The sequence below is a fragment of the Pleurodeles waltl genome, chromosome 6, assembly GCF_031143425.1.
Source record: "Pleurodeles waltl isolate 20211129_DDA chromosome 6, aPleWal1.hap1.20221129, whole genome shotgun sequence".
NCBI classification, from domain to species: Eukaryota; Metazoa; Chordata; class Amphibia; order Caudata; family Salamandridae; genus Pleurodeles; species Pleurodeles waltl.
This window is the reverse complement of record NC_090445.1, coordinates 684,861,411-684,880,617: the sequence shown is the minus strand read 5'-3', so window position 1 is coordinate 684,880,617 and position 19,207 is coordinate 684,861,411. Positions and strand designations below refer to the sequence as shown.

Genomic DNA, 19,207 nt, shown 5'->3' with positions numbered 1-19,207 from the left:
CATTGGGTTGAATCTTACACCTGTACAAGAGCGACTAACGGTTTTCCACGCGGAGTCTTGAAACAGTCACAGGCCTGCGAGCAGCAGGAAATGGAAGGAAGACAGACATTACAACAATATAGTACAGAGGATAGTAGCCACCAAGGACCACGACACAAGGAATGATTGATTCTATTGCACAGCACTGTCTTTGAAACAAACTAATGTTCAGAGCCTCTGGTCTCCCTTTTTTACGCATGTGGTGGATTTGTGCCCTTCATTCATTGATACCCTTTATTTGCAGACCTCCCTGGGATACACGCGTCTCGATATGTGGTACACTTCCTTTGATGCCCAAGGACAGTGTCATCTTCCTCAATTTCTGATAGTCCTCTTACGCTATGGTACTCCCACTTGATGCCATTCATGGGAGTCACCTCCCACTATCTGCAGTAGTGTTCGTTCCAAGGTCCCCATCCGTGATAATGGCATTTGATGTCTTCATTGGGTCCCATCGCCTCAGATTGTGTTACCCCTCGTTTAAAACCTTAATTGTGATTCAAAAGCCTGTCTGTAGCACACCTCATGCTAGCCTCTTGCTAGCCGCCATAGGCCTTCATCCCCATTTGATGCCCTTGCTGTGCTGCACATGCCAGTTTGTTGCCCATGCCAGACCAAGCCCAGTTTAGTCTCTGATCCCATTAGTTACCTACACCAAGCTTGCACCCTTTCCATTCGCCAGCCATACTAATTTATAGATGTTTAGCCCTTATGTTACATCTTAAATTGCAATTTAACTGCAACATTTCTAAATGAGGATTAAACTAGAGGACTTTTACATCACTGATCCTCATTTCAAAAAGCCTGAAGACCAAACCAATAAGTGCTCAGGTTTTCTGACAACCACAACCTCATTCCTGTTAAAATCTGCCCTTCACTCCCAGTCCTTTCCTCCTGCCCCTCACCAAATACTCCCATCCACCTATCCCTCATCTTGCCAGGATTCAAGAAATGGTCCTAATACAGTAGTGCTTAATTTGTACAAGTATAAGAGCGAGGGGCAAAGGTTATGCTCAGGAGTCCGTGGCAGCGCTATCAAATGCTAAGGCTGTTGAATACCATAGCTTCATAGGCTTCGATTCCACCTCATGCTTCTTCCATCCACCACCACCACACACTCTCAATCTCGTAACATAACATTTGCACGCTCTTTTTCATCACTGCTCTCTATCTTTGTCACTGGATTTCCATATTTCTCTTTCTCCTTTCTCTCTCTCACTTTAGACCAAAGTCAGATTTTGAAAAATATTGCTGTTCCTCAAAAATGAATGCCAGTGGGCCCCACCTGTAACCACTGGCTCAAATTAATCTCTATTAGGCATCCATCTATTTGTTGTCACCCAGAAGTATTTTGCTCAGATCTACCTTGTTTTTAAGCCTTAAATTACCATCTCATTAAATTTACACACTCTTTCATTCAATAGCATGCACGATATGCTGCAGGTGTAGCAAAGTGTCATGGCTGCCAGCTCCAATTGTCTGCCATATCCAGACCTATCTGCCATGGTTAAACACTTACAAACAATAATATGTGAAAGTAGTTGTCTTCCTACCGTCTTTTTAGAAAATAATCAACTTCTCCTTATTTGGTGTGTGCCACCGTCTATTCACTTATATTCAATCTCAGGACAAACACACTCCCTCCACAGACTCTTTTCAAAGGTATACTACTCTCCAAAAAATATTTATTCTCTGTTCACGTTAATGAGCTCACCATTCTTTGGAGAGTCAAAACTTTGACCAGCATTAAGCAGCCACTGTCCCGATACAAGTATAACACTGAATTAAACTTAGATTTCAGAGAAGGCAGCAACAAATAATATGCTCTTTGGTTCACTTTTGCAGCATATTTGAACGTGGCTTTAGGACCAATGACTATGGGGGTCATTCTGACCCCGGCGGTCATGAACCGCCGGGGCCAGGGTTGGCGGGAGCACTGCCAACAAGCTGGCGGTGCCCCGCAGGGCATTCTGACCGCGGCGGTTCAGCCGCGGTCAGAAAGGGAAAACCGGCGGTCTCCCGCCGGTTTTCCGCTGCCCTGTAGAATCCTCCATGGCGGCGCAGCTCGCTGCGCCGCCATGGGGATTCTGACACCCCATACCCCCATCCTGTTCCTGGCGGCAGGGATGGCGGGATGGGGTGTCGTGGGGCCCCCGTAAGAGGGCCCCACTTTGTATTTCAGTGTCTGCTTTGCAGACACTGAAATACGCGACGGGTGCCACTGCACCCGTCACACCTTCCCACTCCGCCGGCTCAATTCTGAGCCGGTGTCCTAGTGGGAAGGCTGTTTTGCACTGGGCTGGCGGGCGGCCTTTTGGCGGTCGCCCGCCAGCCCAGTGCAAAACCCAAAATACCCTCAGCGGTGTATTGACCGCAGAGCGGTATTTTGGAGGGGGGAACTCTGGCGGGCGGCCTCCGCCGCCCGCCAGGGTGAGAATCACCCCCTATGTGTCTAACAACTCAACATTTGTATCCCAGCCTGTCCGCAAATGTAAATATGCTGTCTCATAGCAACAGCCCCGAACTGTCCAAGCTTCCTTTCTTTTTCTCTAACAATTGGTGGTTCTTCTTTGGCTGAATAAACCTAATGCTGCACTTTGATGAGGGCAGGAAGTACATCCCATGTGAAGAAACAACATTTGCAGGCTGCCGTGCTAAGGTCGGGTCGTAATCCAGTTTGCAGTGTTTGCACACCAACTGCATGCAAGCTAACCTTCATTTTGCGTTGAGGAAGATGGACCAATCAGCCACAGAGAAAATGCCTATTTGTAGGATGCCACTACAACCCTGCCTCAGAATATTTACAAGGTAGGATTTCTTTTGTGACCTCTGAGAATGGCAGCAAATGCAAGGGTGGATTCCTGCATTTGCAAGTGCGTCTGAATGCTTAATAAAAAGCAACTCCTGCATATACCTCACGTCCAATACCTTTGCGAAAGACTGACTTATAGTAAGAATACCGTGGGACCACTGCCTGCTCTTAAAACACGTTTTTGCGTGCATTCTCAAAGGGAAAGGGGTCCCTTGGGGACCTCTTCCCCTTTGTGAATGGGTTATCACCTACTTGAAGTAGGTGGTAACTGCGATTGTTTTGCGACCGCATTCACAGTCACAAAACAATCATACATACCTCTGCGATTCGTTATTAGGAGGGGATGCCCTTGACAGGCTCCTTCCTAATACTGAATCGGTATGTAGCCGAAAATCCAATTAGCGCTTTGGTAACACATTACCGAATCGTAAATTGGACTTGTTTCATACCAAAACGCAACGGCAATCGCTAAAATGTTTGATACACCTGGCCCAATATCACTATGTTATATATTTGTGCTGATAAAATGATTAAGGAATCTGTACCATGAAAATATACATGCATTGCTGAAAGCAAAAAAGGTTGCCTACGCGCATATTGTTTTGATACTTTATAACACAAGGAGTCTGCAAATAGTGATTTCCTATCGAGTAGGTATTTGAGGCTGCTGCCAAGTGACACAGAATGAGGCTACACATTTAAAGGGCATTCCTAGGCCCTACGCCCACTGGAAAGAGGAAGGTTTGAACCTAGCACGTTTTAAACCTAGAAATGTGCTGTCAAAGTGGGTACTTTGGCAATCAGTTTTGAGTATTTTTAGCATCTAGCTACAAGCACCTTAGCATTATTTTGATCAATGATGTGGTAGATAATATAGTTCCTACAGTCATTTTCTACTTCACAATTTCACATGGATGGAATAATGGCACAAGCCTGTACCTTAACCTGAACTTTGTATCCATTTGAGCACATATGATTCAATACAATGCATGCCATGGGCCGTATTTTACTTTGGGTGCACTGTCCCAATTTGTGCCACTGTACACATTTAATGTGGTGTGCTGGCACAATTAGACACAGTGCATCCTCTTACATATAATGCACTGCCGTGAAGGCAGCCATAAACTCCCTGCAGCACTTTAGTGAAAAGTGGAGGAGCTGCCTAGCTGTTCACAGTGCAGGCAACACCGGACCTGCACTTTAAAAAGTGGAATATAGATCATTCAGCATACTTGTGCAGTGAGGGACACTAGCTGACTAGAGGGGGATATTTTGGATTCCATGAGACCTCCTTTCCACCCTTTCAGACGGTACGCTGGGTAGAGGGGTGCTCTGACTATTCGATACCTCTTTGTGGTGCAGTCACTGCACCTTCTGATGGGCATTGTGCCTCTGTTCCCACATTCATAACATGGAGCAGGTGCAGAGGCAGTGTTTCCTCATTTCCTTTGGGCCACATCCCCATACATATGAGAAAACACCCCAATAAGATAGCACCAGTGCTATATGTGCGCTAACTGTATTACAGACAGGACCACAAAAGCATCTAGGGTTCGTTCTGTAATGCTGAAGTGCCCCGTGGGCAAAGAAAACGGAAGGCACACACACGTTGCGGGCCCCAGGGCAATGTATGTTCTACAGCCCCAGATGTGTTAAAGTAGCCAATTCCTGTGTTTAAGTTCTGCATGTTGCAAGATTGAAAGTCTGCCAACCCAAGGTGTGAAATGCTACATAGAGAATTAATTGTCAGAGCTTGATTTAAGGGACCTGGACAAAGACACCATTAGATGTTCCTGTTTTTTGCCCTCTCTGGATTTGTCAAAGCCTGTGCTTTGCATTTCTGCAAAATTCCTTTGAAAGCACCCCATGCCCCTCATCAGCCTGTTTATACACACACAGGGTGAGCTATGAGGAGGGAGCTGCTTTAGTACCTCCCCTGGGGAGGATAAGATGTGAGGTGTGTGATTTGACATGCTAACTTCTGGGTATGAGTGTGGTGAGTGGAAGGGTGCTTGCCTCCTCCACTTTGTGCATAGTAGGGGTAGTATGGGAGGTGGAAGAAGCTCCAATGAACTACACATGCAGAGTGGAGAGTAGTGAGAGGGGATGGTGCACTACTCCCCTTATAAGTACAAAGCAGGAGCGAGGGAAGACGGGCTTCATCTGTGAGCTGAGGGTAGGGTTTGAGGAGGAAGGCACTCCATGCCTTAATTCTATAAGTGTGCAGAGAAAATATGTTTAATTTGTAAAGGAACGGGTGTCAGTACCCAAAGCTCTGCCCGGAAGCCCACAGACAGTTCAATTCATTGTCAGCATACAGAATATAGATGCTGCTTATCGTTAAAACCACCCAATGTCTCATTATCCACTACAAGACACTCTCTGCCCCTTCATCTCACTCCGACAGGCTCTTTGTGAGCTCTTTCTTTCCTTTCCCCCTTTGTCACAGATTTTCTGTTTTTCTTTTCCTCTGTCTTGTGGAAAAATAAGTGCCAGTTCCCCAAAATGAGTGCCGGTGGCCCCCACCTGCTCAAATTAAGCACTGGATGGAGATACCCCCTCAGACTGGCTGCAGAGTGGGTCTAGAGGAGGGTGCTTCTCACCCCCATGCATGGATACAGAACACTGACACATGATTTGTGGTTGCATGTCTATTTCTTACCTATAGGCGATGCTGTTGATCTCTTGGTGCATTGCTTGCTGATCCACATGAGCCCACTGAGCGGTACTCATCAGGAATTCCTTGTTCACGCAGTTCCTGAGGCATTCAGGGATGCGACCTAAAAACCAGAGAGTGGGTGTTAGCAACGGGCAAAGATCCAACGAAACCCATGGCTGAAAAATAGAGGGTGAGCTGCAGCCACAAGTGTAGATGCAGCTCCTACTGAGACCACTGTATGAAACGCACAAAGTGAGACTTGGCTCCAAGTGACCACTGCAGTGTGCTGTGAGCTGATCCAAGGAGTGCCCAGAAAGTACCATGTCTGAAATTCAGAGGGTGAGACTTTGTGCAAGCAACATATACAGTGCCATGTGTAAATTATACCTAGAATCCTGAGTGGCTTGGGTAGTAAGTGACTGACACGGGGCTTAGCAAGACCTGGTCTGTAATCCTGAGCGTGAGACACAGGTAGAAGTAATTTACAATGTGGAATAATAATAAGGCCTGAGTCTCGAGTCTAGAGGTGAGACTTGTGCACAAGACACTAACACATTGTCTAAACAATGCTTAGCAAGACCCACATAAGAAAGCTAAGGCCAGTCATGAGTTAAAATATGTTATCTACCAACTCAGTCTGATGAACTAATTCGTAGTGGTAAATAAAAGTCAATTTGCACTGATAGGGGGGTCCTTGCAGCTGGTGCTGTAGACGTGCCCCTATAGTTATGGGAATGGTGGGGTGCCCATGCATATCTAAGTGCTATGAGTTTCATTTTATTGCACACTTAGGGCCTGATTCATAAAAAAATAAAATATACTTTTTGGTGTAAAACTGCACTAACGCAGTTTTGCCCTAAAATATTTAGCACCGGCTTGCACCATTTCTGTGCCCCAGCTGGGCACCATATTTATGGAAAAGTGCAAGCCGGTGCAAAGGGTAGGCTAGTGTAAATTACGTTAGTCGGGTGGGGCTGGCGGTTTGGAAGAAGGCGGTTTTGCACCAACAAATGACGTTAGGCAGGTTACAGTAAAAAAAAACGACTCTAACTTGCCTATAGTCATTTTCTGACGCAAAACCATCTATACCACATGACTCCAGTCTTAGAAAAGACAGGAGTCATGCCCATCACCCCAATGGCCAGCACAGGGGACCAGGGTCCCCTGGGCATGGCCATTGCACCGTGTGCCATGTATGGGGGCCCATTTCTGGGCCCCCAATGGCACTTTATAAAATAAAAAACTTACCTGTACTTACCTGGGATGGAGTCCCCCATCCTCCGCTGTCCCTCTGGTGTAGGTGGGGGTATCCCTCAGCCCTGGGGATGGCACCTGTGGGCTTATTCTATGGTGTTCCACCATGGAAATAGGCCCACATGTCCCCTAACGCCTGCCCTGACCCAGGTGTTAAAAAATGGGGCAAAGCAAGCTAGGCACCATTTTTTTTAACCCCTCCTCCCTCCCATGCACCATTTTTTCACAGGAGTATAAATAGTCGTTAAAGCCGTAAAGTCATTTTTTGCATGGGAACGCCTACCTTGCATCTCATTAAGGCAAGGTAGGTTTCCATGTCCAAGAAATGACTTTAACTCCATAGATTTGGCGCTAGACGGGTCTAGCGCCAAAGTATAGATATGCAGTTAGTTTTGCACCGAATTAGAGTAAAAAAAATGACGCTAATTCAGTGCAAACAGAGTATAAATATGCCACTTAGGCCCATATTTATACTTTTTTTTGGGGGTGCATTTTCGTCATTTTTGAGTGGCGCAAACTTGCAGAATACAATTGTATTTTGTGAGTTTGTGCCGTTTTGCGTCAAAAAGTGGCGCAAATGCAGTGCTAAAAAATTATAAATATGGGCATTAGTGCGTCAAAAAATGACTTAAAGGCGGCGCTAACTTTTCATAAATCAGGCCCTTACTCTGCTTGTGATACTAGTGGGAGCAGGTGACGGTAAAGACCTAGCAGTAGATCTGCTCACGTTTGCTTGAGTGCTCTCAATTGCAATGCAATTATGGGCGCCACTCACAGGCTTTATAAAGTATAGCAAATAGGCGCTATGGTTTGCATTGCGTTGCACAAAGTAAGCCCTCGTGAAAATGTTTAGTAAGTCTATCCCCGAACATTTTTGGATAGCCATGCGTTTACAGAACAGATATTCAGCTCTGGGTGCAGGTAACATTAAATACCAGAGAATTTGAAGTGTCTGTGGGTTTAAAATGTGCAACATGGGGTACGTTATTCTATATACACTTTTCAGCACGTATTTTAAATCAGAGAATTCAAACTGAATCCAGAAAATGCAGCATGAGGACTGCCTCATTTCTGGAAGGAGGAGAGTGTGGCGGGGTATTCGCGCTGCATTCTGGTTTCCGGGGGGTTAGTCAAAGCTAAAGGGGGGGATTCAGAGTTATATGAGCCCAGTAAACGTTTAAGTGGCCCCTCTGCACAAGCAAGGAAGGTGGTCGTACTTTGGCAGTCTCTGTGCAAAAATATAAAATGAATAATTTCTTTAAGTTGTTTTAAGTTGGTCTTAAGATAATGATTGGCTTTTATTGATGCGTATTCTCAGTATGGAATGACTGCGGTATGACTGAGAGGTGTTGCGGATTGCGTGAGAGCTTGAGTAAGATTGGGGAGACATGAGGGTTTTCTTGTAATATGTTGATTTGTGATGTGATTTCTTTTCAATGTTACAATCCTTTGTTGAATTAAACTGATTAATAACTGTTTTAATTATGCTGCAATAGATAAAAAGATATATGTATGATAGCTAATTACAGTACTAAAGCGAATGTTTCAATAAATCTTTGTTTCTCATTATTTGGTGGCTCAAAATATTAAAATGCGTATTTACTATGGATGATTTTCACCAATTCTAATTACAGGGTTGGCAAGTTTTTGTGTGTTCTTATAGTTCGTTTTTGCCTGTGGTTGCCAGCCAAAAAAAACTGTTGTTACAGGGGCCCTTTGTTGTTCTGAGCAAAAATACAAAACGGTCTGGAGACGGAAAAGTAAGCGAACAAAAACTGGGTTCCATTCTCTTTTCATTTTAGCACCAGCTCGCGGATCTTATAAAAAAAAATAATTGACCTTTCAACAATGACATGTTGTGCTTCAGTAAAACGAATGCTGCTGCCTCAACGAGCAAAAATACAACTCCCAAACTAGAATCAAAGATGGCACGAAGAGGAGGTGGGGTAGATGAACAACTTGCGGAAATAGAAACTGAGGCATGGTACAAGCAAAGAGCAGAACGGGGAGTGCAAGACTAGAGGTGGCGACCAGGTTGAACAAACAACCAAGGGGCATGGTTATGGGAGCTTGGGGGGGAGTGAGGGCTCGCCTAGTCTCCCCAGGGCATATCGGGCGTGGGTGGTACAATCCACCTCACGACACCGATTGGTCAGAAGTATGGATGGGTGGGTCATTTGCTTAGGGGTATATATGGGGGGGCAGGCTGTGGGTGGCCTCTTTGGCCATCTTGCCACACCCAGGGTTGTTGCTGTGGGAGATTTTTGTGTAGGTAGGCCTTAGAATTATAGAGTCACGTTGGTTGAAGTTAACTTGAGACTTTGAAGGTTCTGCAGGAGGAGGGTAGGGAGGACCTGTTGCAGCAAGGAGTATTGGATCAGGAGGGAATGGAGTTAAAGAGTCCTAGGAGGGCATCATCTGAGGGCGTGGCGGCAGCGGTAATTGATTGTTCGGCACCGGTGTCGGGGAAAAAGTATAAACAAAAAAGTGTCATGGGCCCGCGTTATGCGCAGGCAGTGGCTGAGTGTGAGGTGGTGGAGGGCTTCAGTTTGGCAAGCTTACTGTCTGTATGGCCTGGGGCTAGACGGGGCTAGACGGGGCCAGGCGGGGCGGTTCGAGGCTCGAGAGGCGCGCAGGAACCTCTTTAAGGCAGCGTGTAGCCTCTCGTGGGAGAGGCGCTGCCGATCGCAGTGCGGTGGCGTCAGTTGGCTGCGAGGGGGCAGAGGCGCGAGTAACTGCGCATGCACCCGCCCCCAAGAAAAAGGCGGCACGCTTAAGGCAACAAGCTCTACTCTCCTCGCGAAACATTGGTGAGCCAGGGGAGGGAGTTTTCGAGGAAAGACCCTTGGCAGGGGGCTCAAAGATGGCGGTGCGCATTGAGGATCGGCAAGAGCTTGATTCTGATGGGGACGACCCCTTGGGCAATTTTAACGAAAAAGGGGGGGCAATGAGGGACTTGGAGCCGGTAGGGTGGAGTGAGAATAATATATTAGTGCAGTGGGTTCCTAGATTGGTTAGCCCGATGTTGCACAAAGTGCAGTATTGGGATGTAGAGAATAGGACCCTTATTCAGTCAGACAGGGCAGTTGGTGGAGGTTATGGATAAGGGTGAGAGTAGGGTAGCAGGTATAGCTTTTGAGGAAGCTGAGCTAGGTGTTAATTGTGGTGGGGCGCAGGTTGGTGTGGAGTTTGGGAACCCTGTTGGTGAACATTGTGTGCCTGGGTGTGCCAGGGCGCTTGCTTCGAGCGGGCATGAAGAGCATATGTCAAAGGCAGGACAAGGGCGGCCTGCCTTCACCTCAGGACACACGGTGGGGGTTAGTACACCCCTAAGACACAGAGAAGAAGAGAGGGTGAGACCTGGAGCGGCTCACCCGACATCGGGGGAGGCACTTTTATCATCTCAGGTGTGGAAACGTCGTATAGCTTATGATGAACCTTCTACTAGCCAGAGCGCTAGTGGATTGACACAAGATATCGGTTTTGAGGAATGCTTGGATTTTGATGAGGGCAATGAGACAGTTGTTCTGATTGGGGGTCTTCAAAGGGAGTTAGGTGGGCAAGGGATTAACAAGTCTCGGAGTTTTGGTGTCTTGCAGGATCAGAGGAAGGTGGTGGTCTGGAGCGATCGTCAAGATGGTGAGAGGAGTTTACCCGGTTCGGCTGGGAACTTGCCTAGAGGTGAGGAGAGACCTTCTATTTCAGGTTTCGAAGGGCGGGGGTGGTGGGGCTTGGGTCAGCTGGGGGAAGGCGAGGGTGCAGGATATGGGTGTGCAGACTTGTAGTTCGAGCAATGATGTGGTGAGTTTAAAGGTGGGTGACTCGGAGGTAAGTGTTCCGTCAGGTAAAGCAGAACCGGAGCGTTTGGCTCAGGATCAAGGTAAAGAGAGTCAGGTGGATACTGCTGGGGGGAGTGTAAAGAATAAAAAGCTTCCTTACATGGGACTGTCAATGCCTTTGGGGGCGCATCTCACTCAATCCTTGAAAGATAAAATTTGCAGGGGTGAGTTTATAGATGTGTTTAAATTGTTACATAGGGAGATTCAAGCCAAGGAAGGGTCAAAGGAAGAAGAATGGGAGTTGGCCAAGAGGCCGAAAGTGGCAACTACGATTGAGAACTGGACTTCGGCATTTTTGATATACACTAGTGTATATTGTGAACGATTTCCAGATAGGAGTGTGGCTTTATTTAAATACATGGACATTGTTCGTCGGGCCCAAATGGATTATGAAGGTTTTGGGTGGTTTCATTATGATGAGGAATTTCTAGCTCGCATGGCGATTTATCCCGAAAAGGAATGGGGGAAATTGACAATTAATTATGGATGCAGTGGTTGAGGTCAGGGAGGAATGCTCCGGTGATGCATACAGCTAGTGGTTTACCTTTACAGTATAAGCCCTTTCAGAGCCGTCCCACCCAATTTGGGGTGGGGAATACCGCAAGAGGTCAGTTGCCACAGAATGGGTCATGTTGGGCATTTAATAGCGGAGGATGTACGAGGCAACAGTGTAAATGTAGGCATGACTGCTCCAGTTGTGGGGGCAGACATCCAGTTTTCCAGTGCTTCGAAGGCATGCATTGGGGAGGACAAGGATCGCAAGGACGAGGTGGGGATAAGGGTAGGGGCTACACACAACACGTGGTTGATAAAGGGCCCTACTCCTATTAATCTGGAGTTTTTTAGTTTCTGGTTACAGGCCTATCCGAAGGAGATAGAGGCGAAGGCACTGGAGTGGGGGTTTAAAGTTGGTTTTAGGTTGTGTTATCAAGGGCAAGAGTTAGGAGGTGGGCTAGGAATTTGAAATCAGCCTTAGATTATCCAGAGGTGGTGAGGAAAAAGTTGGAAAAAGAAGTTTTGGTGGGTAGAATTGTTGGTCCATTTTATAGTTGGCCTTTAGAAAATTTGACAATTTCCCCACTGGGTGTGGTGCCTAAGAAGCAGCAGGGCGAATTTCGATTGATCCACCATTTATCTTGGCCTGTGGGTGCTTCCATTAACGATTTTATTGCCACAGAGGATTCTGTTGTTCATTATGCTTCAACAGACGAAGCAATTGCGTTAGTAAGGCATTGTGGCAAAGGAGCAAAGATGGAAAAGTCGAATATTCAGTCTGCGTTTAGGCTTCTCCCAGTTCATCCGGAGGATTTTTCTTTGCTGGGCATCCAGTTTGAAGGGGCCATTTATGTGGATAGGATGTTGCCCATGGGTTGTTCTGTTTCTTGCTCACTGTTTGAGATGTTCAGTTCCTTTTTGCAGTGGTATTTTCAGTTTAGGACAGGTTATAAATTAGTGACACATTATTTGGATGACTTCTTTTTTGTGGGTGCGATCGGATCAACTGATTGTGAGGAGGCGCTATGTGGTTTTCAGAGAGTCATGTCTGAGTTGGGTGTTACTTTAGCGACTGAGAAGACCGAAGGTCCAGCCACTTGTTTGAATTTTTGGGGAATCTAATTAGATTTGCAGAAAAGGGAAATCCGCTTACCTTTGGACAAAGTGCAGTTGCTGATTGGTTTGCTGGAAGCGGCGGTTCGCAAGCCTAAACTGGAATTGAAGCAGGTTCAATAATTACTTGGTCATTTAAATTTTGCCTGCAAAGTTGTGAGGTGGGAAGGGCTTTTTGTAGGAGACTAGGGTTTTCTATGAGGGGTCTGGTTCTGCCTCATTATCATGTTCGTTTACAGGCAAGTGTTCGGGAGGACTTGAGAATGTGATTGGGTTTCTACGAGATTTCAATGGAGTCACCATGTTGGTGGATGATGTGGACTGGTTTTGGCAAGTGCAAATCTTTTATAACGCAGCAGGTGCTCATGGTTGTGGTGTTTTTTGGGATGGGCATTGGGCTGCGGAAGCCTGGCCGAAGGCTTGGAAGGATGCTCATCATAGCATTGCCTTTTTGGGGTTTTTTCCATTAGTGGTAGCATTGTCTATTTGGGGGCACGCCTTGGCTAACAGGAATGTGATTTTTAACGTGGACAACCAGACAGTTGTGAACTTGGTTAATGGTCAGAAGGCTAGGGATGAGAAAGTTTTGCAGCTTTTGTGATTATTCTTGTTAAAATGTTTACAATTTAATGTTCTGTTTAAAGCCAGATATGTTCCAGGTGTCAATAATGATATTGCTGATGCGTTATCTCGTTTTCAGTGGCAGAGATTCCGTGGTCTTGCACCAGGAGCAGACGTTTTGAAGACACCAGTTCCAGGACTTTATGGGATTTGGGAATTTGAGGATGTTGGAGCTGATTCAGCAGTCTATTGCTCCCTCCACGAGGAAAAGTTATGAGCAGGCTTGGCTGGAATTTTTAGCATCAGGGGCAGTTAGAAGAGCGAGGGTGGACTCATTAAAGAAAGAAGGGAAGATGCCGTGCCTTTTATTATGCAACAGGTCGATTTGGGTTTATCTGCTGTAAGTATTTCAGGTGAGTTGTCTGGCATCTCATTTTATGGTAAGTATTTTTGGGGTTATGACCCGGTGGAAGGCGAAATTTGTAGGAGGATTATTGCTGGTTGGGCTAGGAGGAGGGGTGCGAGGTGATGCAGGCGGTGCCCAATAACCTTGCAGCTTCTAAAAGATATTATGTTAGTCTTGAAGGATGTCTGTTTGTCACAATGGGAGGTTCAGTTATTGGCATTATGCATGTTGTGGCTTTTCCATGGTGCCTTTAGAGTTTCTGAGTTACTGGGTTTAAGAGGTAAGGAGGGTATATGCTCTGAGGTAAAAGAGAGGCAGGGTGTGGTGTATGTGTGGTTAAGGGCTTCCAAAAGGGATCAATTGGGGAGGGGTAGGGAGGTGGTATTGAGAGGGTCGCAATTTCCTGAGGGGCCTGTTTTTTGTTGGCGGTTGTTTGCAGGTAAGCTGCCAGCGAGTTCTCGGCTATTATTTATACATGAAGATGGTTCTTGGTTAAGATCTCATCAGTTGCTGTCAGTTTTGAAAATGTGTTTAAAAAATTTGGGTTTGGATCCAAGCTTATATGTGACTCATTCTTTTAGAATTGGGGCTGCCACTGAGGCTCGGCAGCATGGGTTTTCAGACAGTGCAATAGTTGAACTGGGTCATTGTAAGTCACAGTGTTTTAGGCGTTATGTTAGGCCGAGTCTGTTTGAAGACGAACCTGTTTTGATTGGTAGGTAATGTTTCTTTCTGTTCCAGGTTGTGTAGCTGGCCCCCACGGAGCAGCGTGTTCTGTTTGGATAGTGGGGCACTCGTTCGTGAGGTGGGCGGAGAAGCAGGCCTCAGCGAGACATTTTGGAAGACAGTAGGGCTTGGATGGGGCAAGAATTAGGGTGTCATGGTTCGGGAAAAGTGGTATGAGGTGGGGAGAATTGCTGTTTGTGCTTTCAAAACGTTTGTCACAAGGGGTTTGTCCGTATTTGCTGGTGCTGCATTTGGGGGAGAACAACTTGGTTGCTTTATCGGGAATAGGACTTTTGAAGGCCATGAAGATGGATTTGATGAGCATTAAGTGTAAGTGGGTAGGGACGCATATAGTGTGGACTGAAATGGTGCCTAGAAGAGTGTGGAGAGGAGCGTATTCTTTCAAAGGTATTGAGAAGCAGAGGAAGAAAGTTAATAGGGAAATGCGTGTTTTTTGTTTGGAGGAAGGATTTTCGGTTTTGCATCATAGTGATATTGTCTATAGTGATTCACATTTGTATAGACAGGATAGAGTACATTTATCGTTTTTGGGAAATGAGTATTATTTGTTAGAGTTGAGGATGAAGATAGCTGAGTTATTGGGGGAGAGGTTATGGGATCATCATTGAGGTCAGGTAACATGGGTGGGGCAGGAAAACGCCTATCGGTTTTTCCTGTGTGGCGGGGTCTTTACAGATACGCTTTGGGGGGGAAGGGTACGGTTGCACAAAGTTGAGATGCCGGGGAGTTTTTGACAAGGAGTAAAAGGGAGGAAAAGGCAAGGGGATAATATAGAAGGGGGACAGCAGGATAGATGGGTAATGGTTAGGTCGGGGCCAGGTGGGGATGGAAAGGGGGCATTGATGAGGGGTAAGTTTGTAAAGGGTGGGGGTGGGAGGTTTAGGAGGTTTTATGTATTAGTGAGGCTTGTATAGTTTTGTAAGGCTAAATGCCAAGGTTCTATTACCCAGACCGGTTCTATTAAAGTGGCCTTTTAACCCCATTTTTGAGTGTTTGTGGTTTGTGCAACGTCGCACCCGATTACCCCTGCCACGCGTCTCTCTAGTGCTTCTAGGCTGAGGTTGTATGCTGGAATCGTTAGCGCCCTCTGCTGGTGGGGGACTGAAAGTACACTTTTGTGGCCTACCTGATAGTGCTCTCCGGATCTCGGTGGCTGCAGCCTCCCTCATCTCGAGTGACGCCTGCTCACTGTACCATGCGGTGTGCGGAGTGCAGATTAAATTAGGGGCGTCTTTCAGCGGACCTTGGCTGAAACTAAAGATACAAACGAGATCTAAATGAATACAACTCTGCTCTTCGGCGGTCAAGTTCCTACATTTAAACAAGCTTTGCCCATACTATCCATGTTTTTGATAGAAACTTTTCTTGGGTTATTAGGGAAGATTTGAGAGGCTAAGAGTTAATTTGCTTTTACAATCCTTTATATAGTGGTCAATGGATATGCCATACTTTATCGTGCTGTGTATAAATTGTATTATCAGGGATTGTCATGCTGGCTCTAACCTGAAGTCTACAAAGAGTTATGGTTCATAAATAAACCTCAACATGTTTAACAAGTATTGTTCTTCGGTTCTGCTTGCGAGTTTGTCTGTTTTATTTACCCCTGCGCAAACCCCGATTTCCGCAGGAGTCAGAATTCGGAGTTGCGTGGCATTTACTGTACTCGGCAATCACCAGATGGATTAAATACCTCACCATTCACTAACTTTTGTCATGCTAAAGCTGCTATAATTTAACAATTTTAACGAAGAAAAACAATACTCAACTTATTTACCGAGAGGTGGGTTTTGGTACAGTAAGCACTAAAATCCATGATATTCCCCAAAAGCTCGTAATATCTGCTATTTATCTCATCTGATAAATTCTGAACTCCGGGTATTATATTTTATTGGGTGTGACAAGTAGCACCTTCAGTCCGACAACTTTGGATTTTGCCCTTTCAACTTTTCATTAAGCCCCCTACTGATGAGGGTTATTCTAGTGGGAGCAGAGAGAGCTGTGCTCCGAGCTCCATGGAGCGCTACAATAAGTAAAAGGTACAGATAGCTGTAGTGAGCGCTACACTGAAAACTGCACTAGGAGCTTTGTCAATAGCTGAACCAAGACCAACACTAGGAGCTGCAACAAGAACGCAGTTAGAAACTGCACGAAGGTGATTGCTGCATTAAGAGCTGAATTATACATTGCATTGAGTGCCGGATTGACAGCTACACCGAGAATTGTATCAAAACAGCACTTAGACCTATGACAGGCTACAGCAGCAAGTTATTTAGTGGTAAACCAGGAGGTGCATTATGAGCTGCATTGCAAGCTGCAATAAGAGTTGTGCTACGAGATGCTGTTCTGTGAGTTGCACTAAATACTGAGAGCTGCACTAGGAGCTGTATTAAGCACTGCCCAAAAAATGTACCAACTGCTGTAACTGATACAAAGGAGCTGCGTTTGAAAGCTGCTCTGGTAGTTGTACCCAGCTGCTCCAAGATCAGTACACGAGTTGCAGTAAAAGCTACAGAAGCAAGTACAGTAAATACTGCAGTAGGAGCGTCTCTAAGGTCAACAGTAGGTGACGTCTTTCTTTAAAATCCCAATTAAAAGCTGTTCCCAGCACTTCCAGTCTCTCACCACCCTTCAGGTCTCTGCCCTATTCCTAGGCCTTTCTCCCCTTTGACACATACTGTTTCCTCGCTGTCTGTCTGTCCACTATCTCATTGCAGCTTTATTATTTACTGTTTCCGTGTCCTTCTGTAGGCAAGCCCTTTTAACCATTTGACCATCTCATTAGTTTGTGACTTTTACTTTGCCCCACTGTAATACATAATTAACCCTCTAAAGCCCTTAACGCACTCACCCATAACTGGTTAGCCATAAACCTTTATCTTTACACCGATAGCCCCTTATTCCTCCCCCTTAACATTACTCACTTACCTTTACACCCTTAGCCATTCACCCTTGTCCCTTACCATAAACCCCTTACCACCTTACTTTTAAAGTCTTATCCCCTTACTCTCTTGCCTTTACACCCTGTTGCCCTTACTTCCTAACCCTCTAATTCTTACCCTTTTATCCTTCCCCAAGTCCTCCTTTCCAGTTACCTCTTAACATACATATCTTGACCCCTTCCCTTAATTTCAATATCTTAACCCCTTTACCCTTACTCTTAACCCCTTACCATGAACCTCTTACCTTTACGCCTATACCTACTTACTTAACACCTTACACCACTTAACAGCTTAACCATATCTCCTGACCCTGACTCTCACCCTTAAACCTTTAACTCCTTACTTTTAAACCTGTACCCATAAGGCTTTACCCTTAATTCGACCGTACAACATATTTTTCATACAGTTTTACTTATGCATTTTTTCACTGAACTACTTTCATTGAAATGGTGATGATGACATGGTCTACGGTAACATTGTGGTCCACAAGGAAATGCCCACAACCAAATGGATTGACAATGAAATGGATGCAGACGAATGGCATGTTCCCCTCCCTCCCAGTCATCTCTCCTCCACACAGCTTACCTGAAGGGCTCTGATTCATGGACATCAAGGGCTGCCCCTCGGATTCTACCCTCCTTCAAGGCTTGAGCCAGGGCTTTTTCATCCACAAGCCCACCGCAGGCAGTATTCACAAGGAATGCTCCTTGCCTCATCTAAAGGTAAGGAAGAGAGCACGTTTAGGACACCGTGGGCTCCTGTTCTAGGCAGCAAGCGTACTGTAGGACAGTCATCATCTGGGTGTAGTTGCACCCTCACAACCAAGGATCCCGGTTTCATTGCACCAGGTGACCCAAAGATACACCCTTGGAGAAATCCATTTTACTAGCCATGTATACGTGTGCTTTTAGTCCGTAACTGTCACTGAAAACAATGTGCTGTGAATATATGTTAAACATGATTTGTAAATGTGTACATACAGCACATTGTGTGCATAATATAATCTGCTATCAATGTGTAAAAACATTGAACATAACATTCAGAGGCTTGCCCCACACAGTGCCCCGAGATGGGCAGTCATCCTAAATGTATCTCCAGACATCCAACACAGCCTAGAGGGACTGTGTGTGTTTAAGAGCCAAACAAATATAAATATATATTGTTTAGGGCCGAGCCACGATATTGCTGTGCCTGATATAAATCAATGGATACAAATGCCTGTTACACTGCAAGAAGAAGGACAACTATTTATTTGACGCAAGAGACAAACGTTTCTGCAAGCACCCGACACAAACCTATGTGAACTGTTTATTCTATAAAAATCTGTTTTTCAGCATTTTTGCTTTCTGGAGGTCACGTTCAAACTTGTGTGCCATCTCATCAATAAGCTGCATGCCTGCAGCACTAATGCCATACACCAATGTCAGTGAGTATTTGGAATTCATCAGTAGAGACACTACTTATAAAGAATGCGCTAAAACCACAAAAAGTACATTGGAAAACATGAATGACTTCCACCAAGTTCCAGCCAGCAACAGTAAGAGCAAACAGCAGTTAGCACGGAGGAATTGAGCTTGTAACCGATATACGGCCAGTGTGGTACCTTGTTGACATAGCAGTGGCATCCCCCACCTGGTCGCCCTCCCAATTTTACCTTTAAGAAAAAATTGAGGCTGAAGTTTTTTAGGAACTTTCTAACTTACAAGTGGTCCTTTAACCACCATTTCTTTATTTATTCAACAAGCCTGTGCTCTCCCTACCATAGCCACAAACACGGTGCCCTACATTCAGTGCTTACCAGGCAGCCCAGGTGAACCGTCACCTTCGATGTCCCCATTCCCTTACATTCTGAGCATGTTTCTGCTTATAGCCCACCCTGCTGATCCTTCACAACCGGCGTAACTACTCCTTTCTTCCCAGGCAAGTCGGCTTCCAGCCCAGCCGGGCGACCTTTCAATTTATGCCCAACCATGCCTTTTCCTTTCCCGGCAATCGTCTGCTTCCAGACTGCTGGGTGACCATTCACATCGAGTGTAACTTCAATTCATTCAGGGTAAGCTCTTGCTTCCAGCCCATGAATATATTGGTATCCCAGTCGAAAGCCTCCACCCTTCTTTGCTAGGTGACCCCGTCACCTGTCCACTAACTTATTCCGGGCCACTGGCTCAGGCTCTGCAATTGATTGTTTCATTCTGGTTCAACCCTTAAGGCCATTGCGAAAGCCTGCCAGTACCCTCTGGGTCCTGATTGCCACCTGCTTCCGGCCTGTTCCTATCTGGCAACAAGCCTAGATTTCTGTTATACCCAGCAGGACCTCCTGTAAGTCTCCTATGCCTCTGTGAC

General features: G+C 45.8%; 1 protein-coding gene across 2 annotated transcripts in view; it reads right to left on the bottom strand.

The window, feature by feature from the left end:
- Positions 1 to 19,207, bottom strand: part of CTBP2 (C-terminal binding protein 2) — a 135,292-nt gene that overhangs the window by 17,264 nt on the left and 98,821 nt on the right. Inside the window, exons 6-9 of one of the 2 annotated variants that reach the window (XM_069239119.1) lie at positions 17,450 to 17,580; positions 15,052 to 15,179; positions 5,514 to 5,631; positions 19 to 74 (exon numbers count right to left, since the gene is read on the bottom strand). In XM_069239119.1, the coding sequence (XP_069095220.1) occupies positions 35 to 74; positions 5,514 to 5,631; positions 15,052 to 15,179; positions 17,450 to 17,580 (417 nt within the window). In that variant the 3' untranslated portion in view covers positions 19 to 34. The remainder of the gene's footprint in view (positions 1 to 18; positions 75 to 5,513; positions 5,632 to 15,051; positions 15,180 to 17,449; positions 17,581 to 19,207) is intronic. The other variant, XM_069239118.1, reaches the window with a different exon arrangement.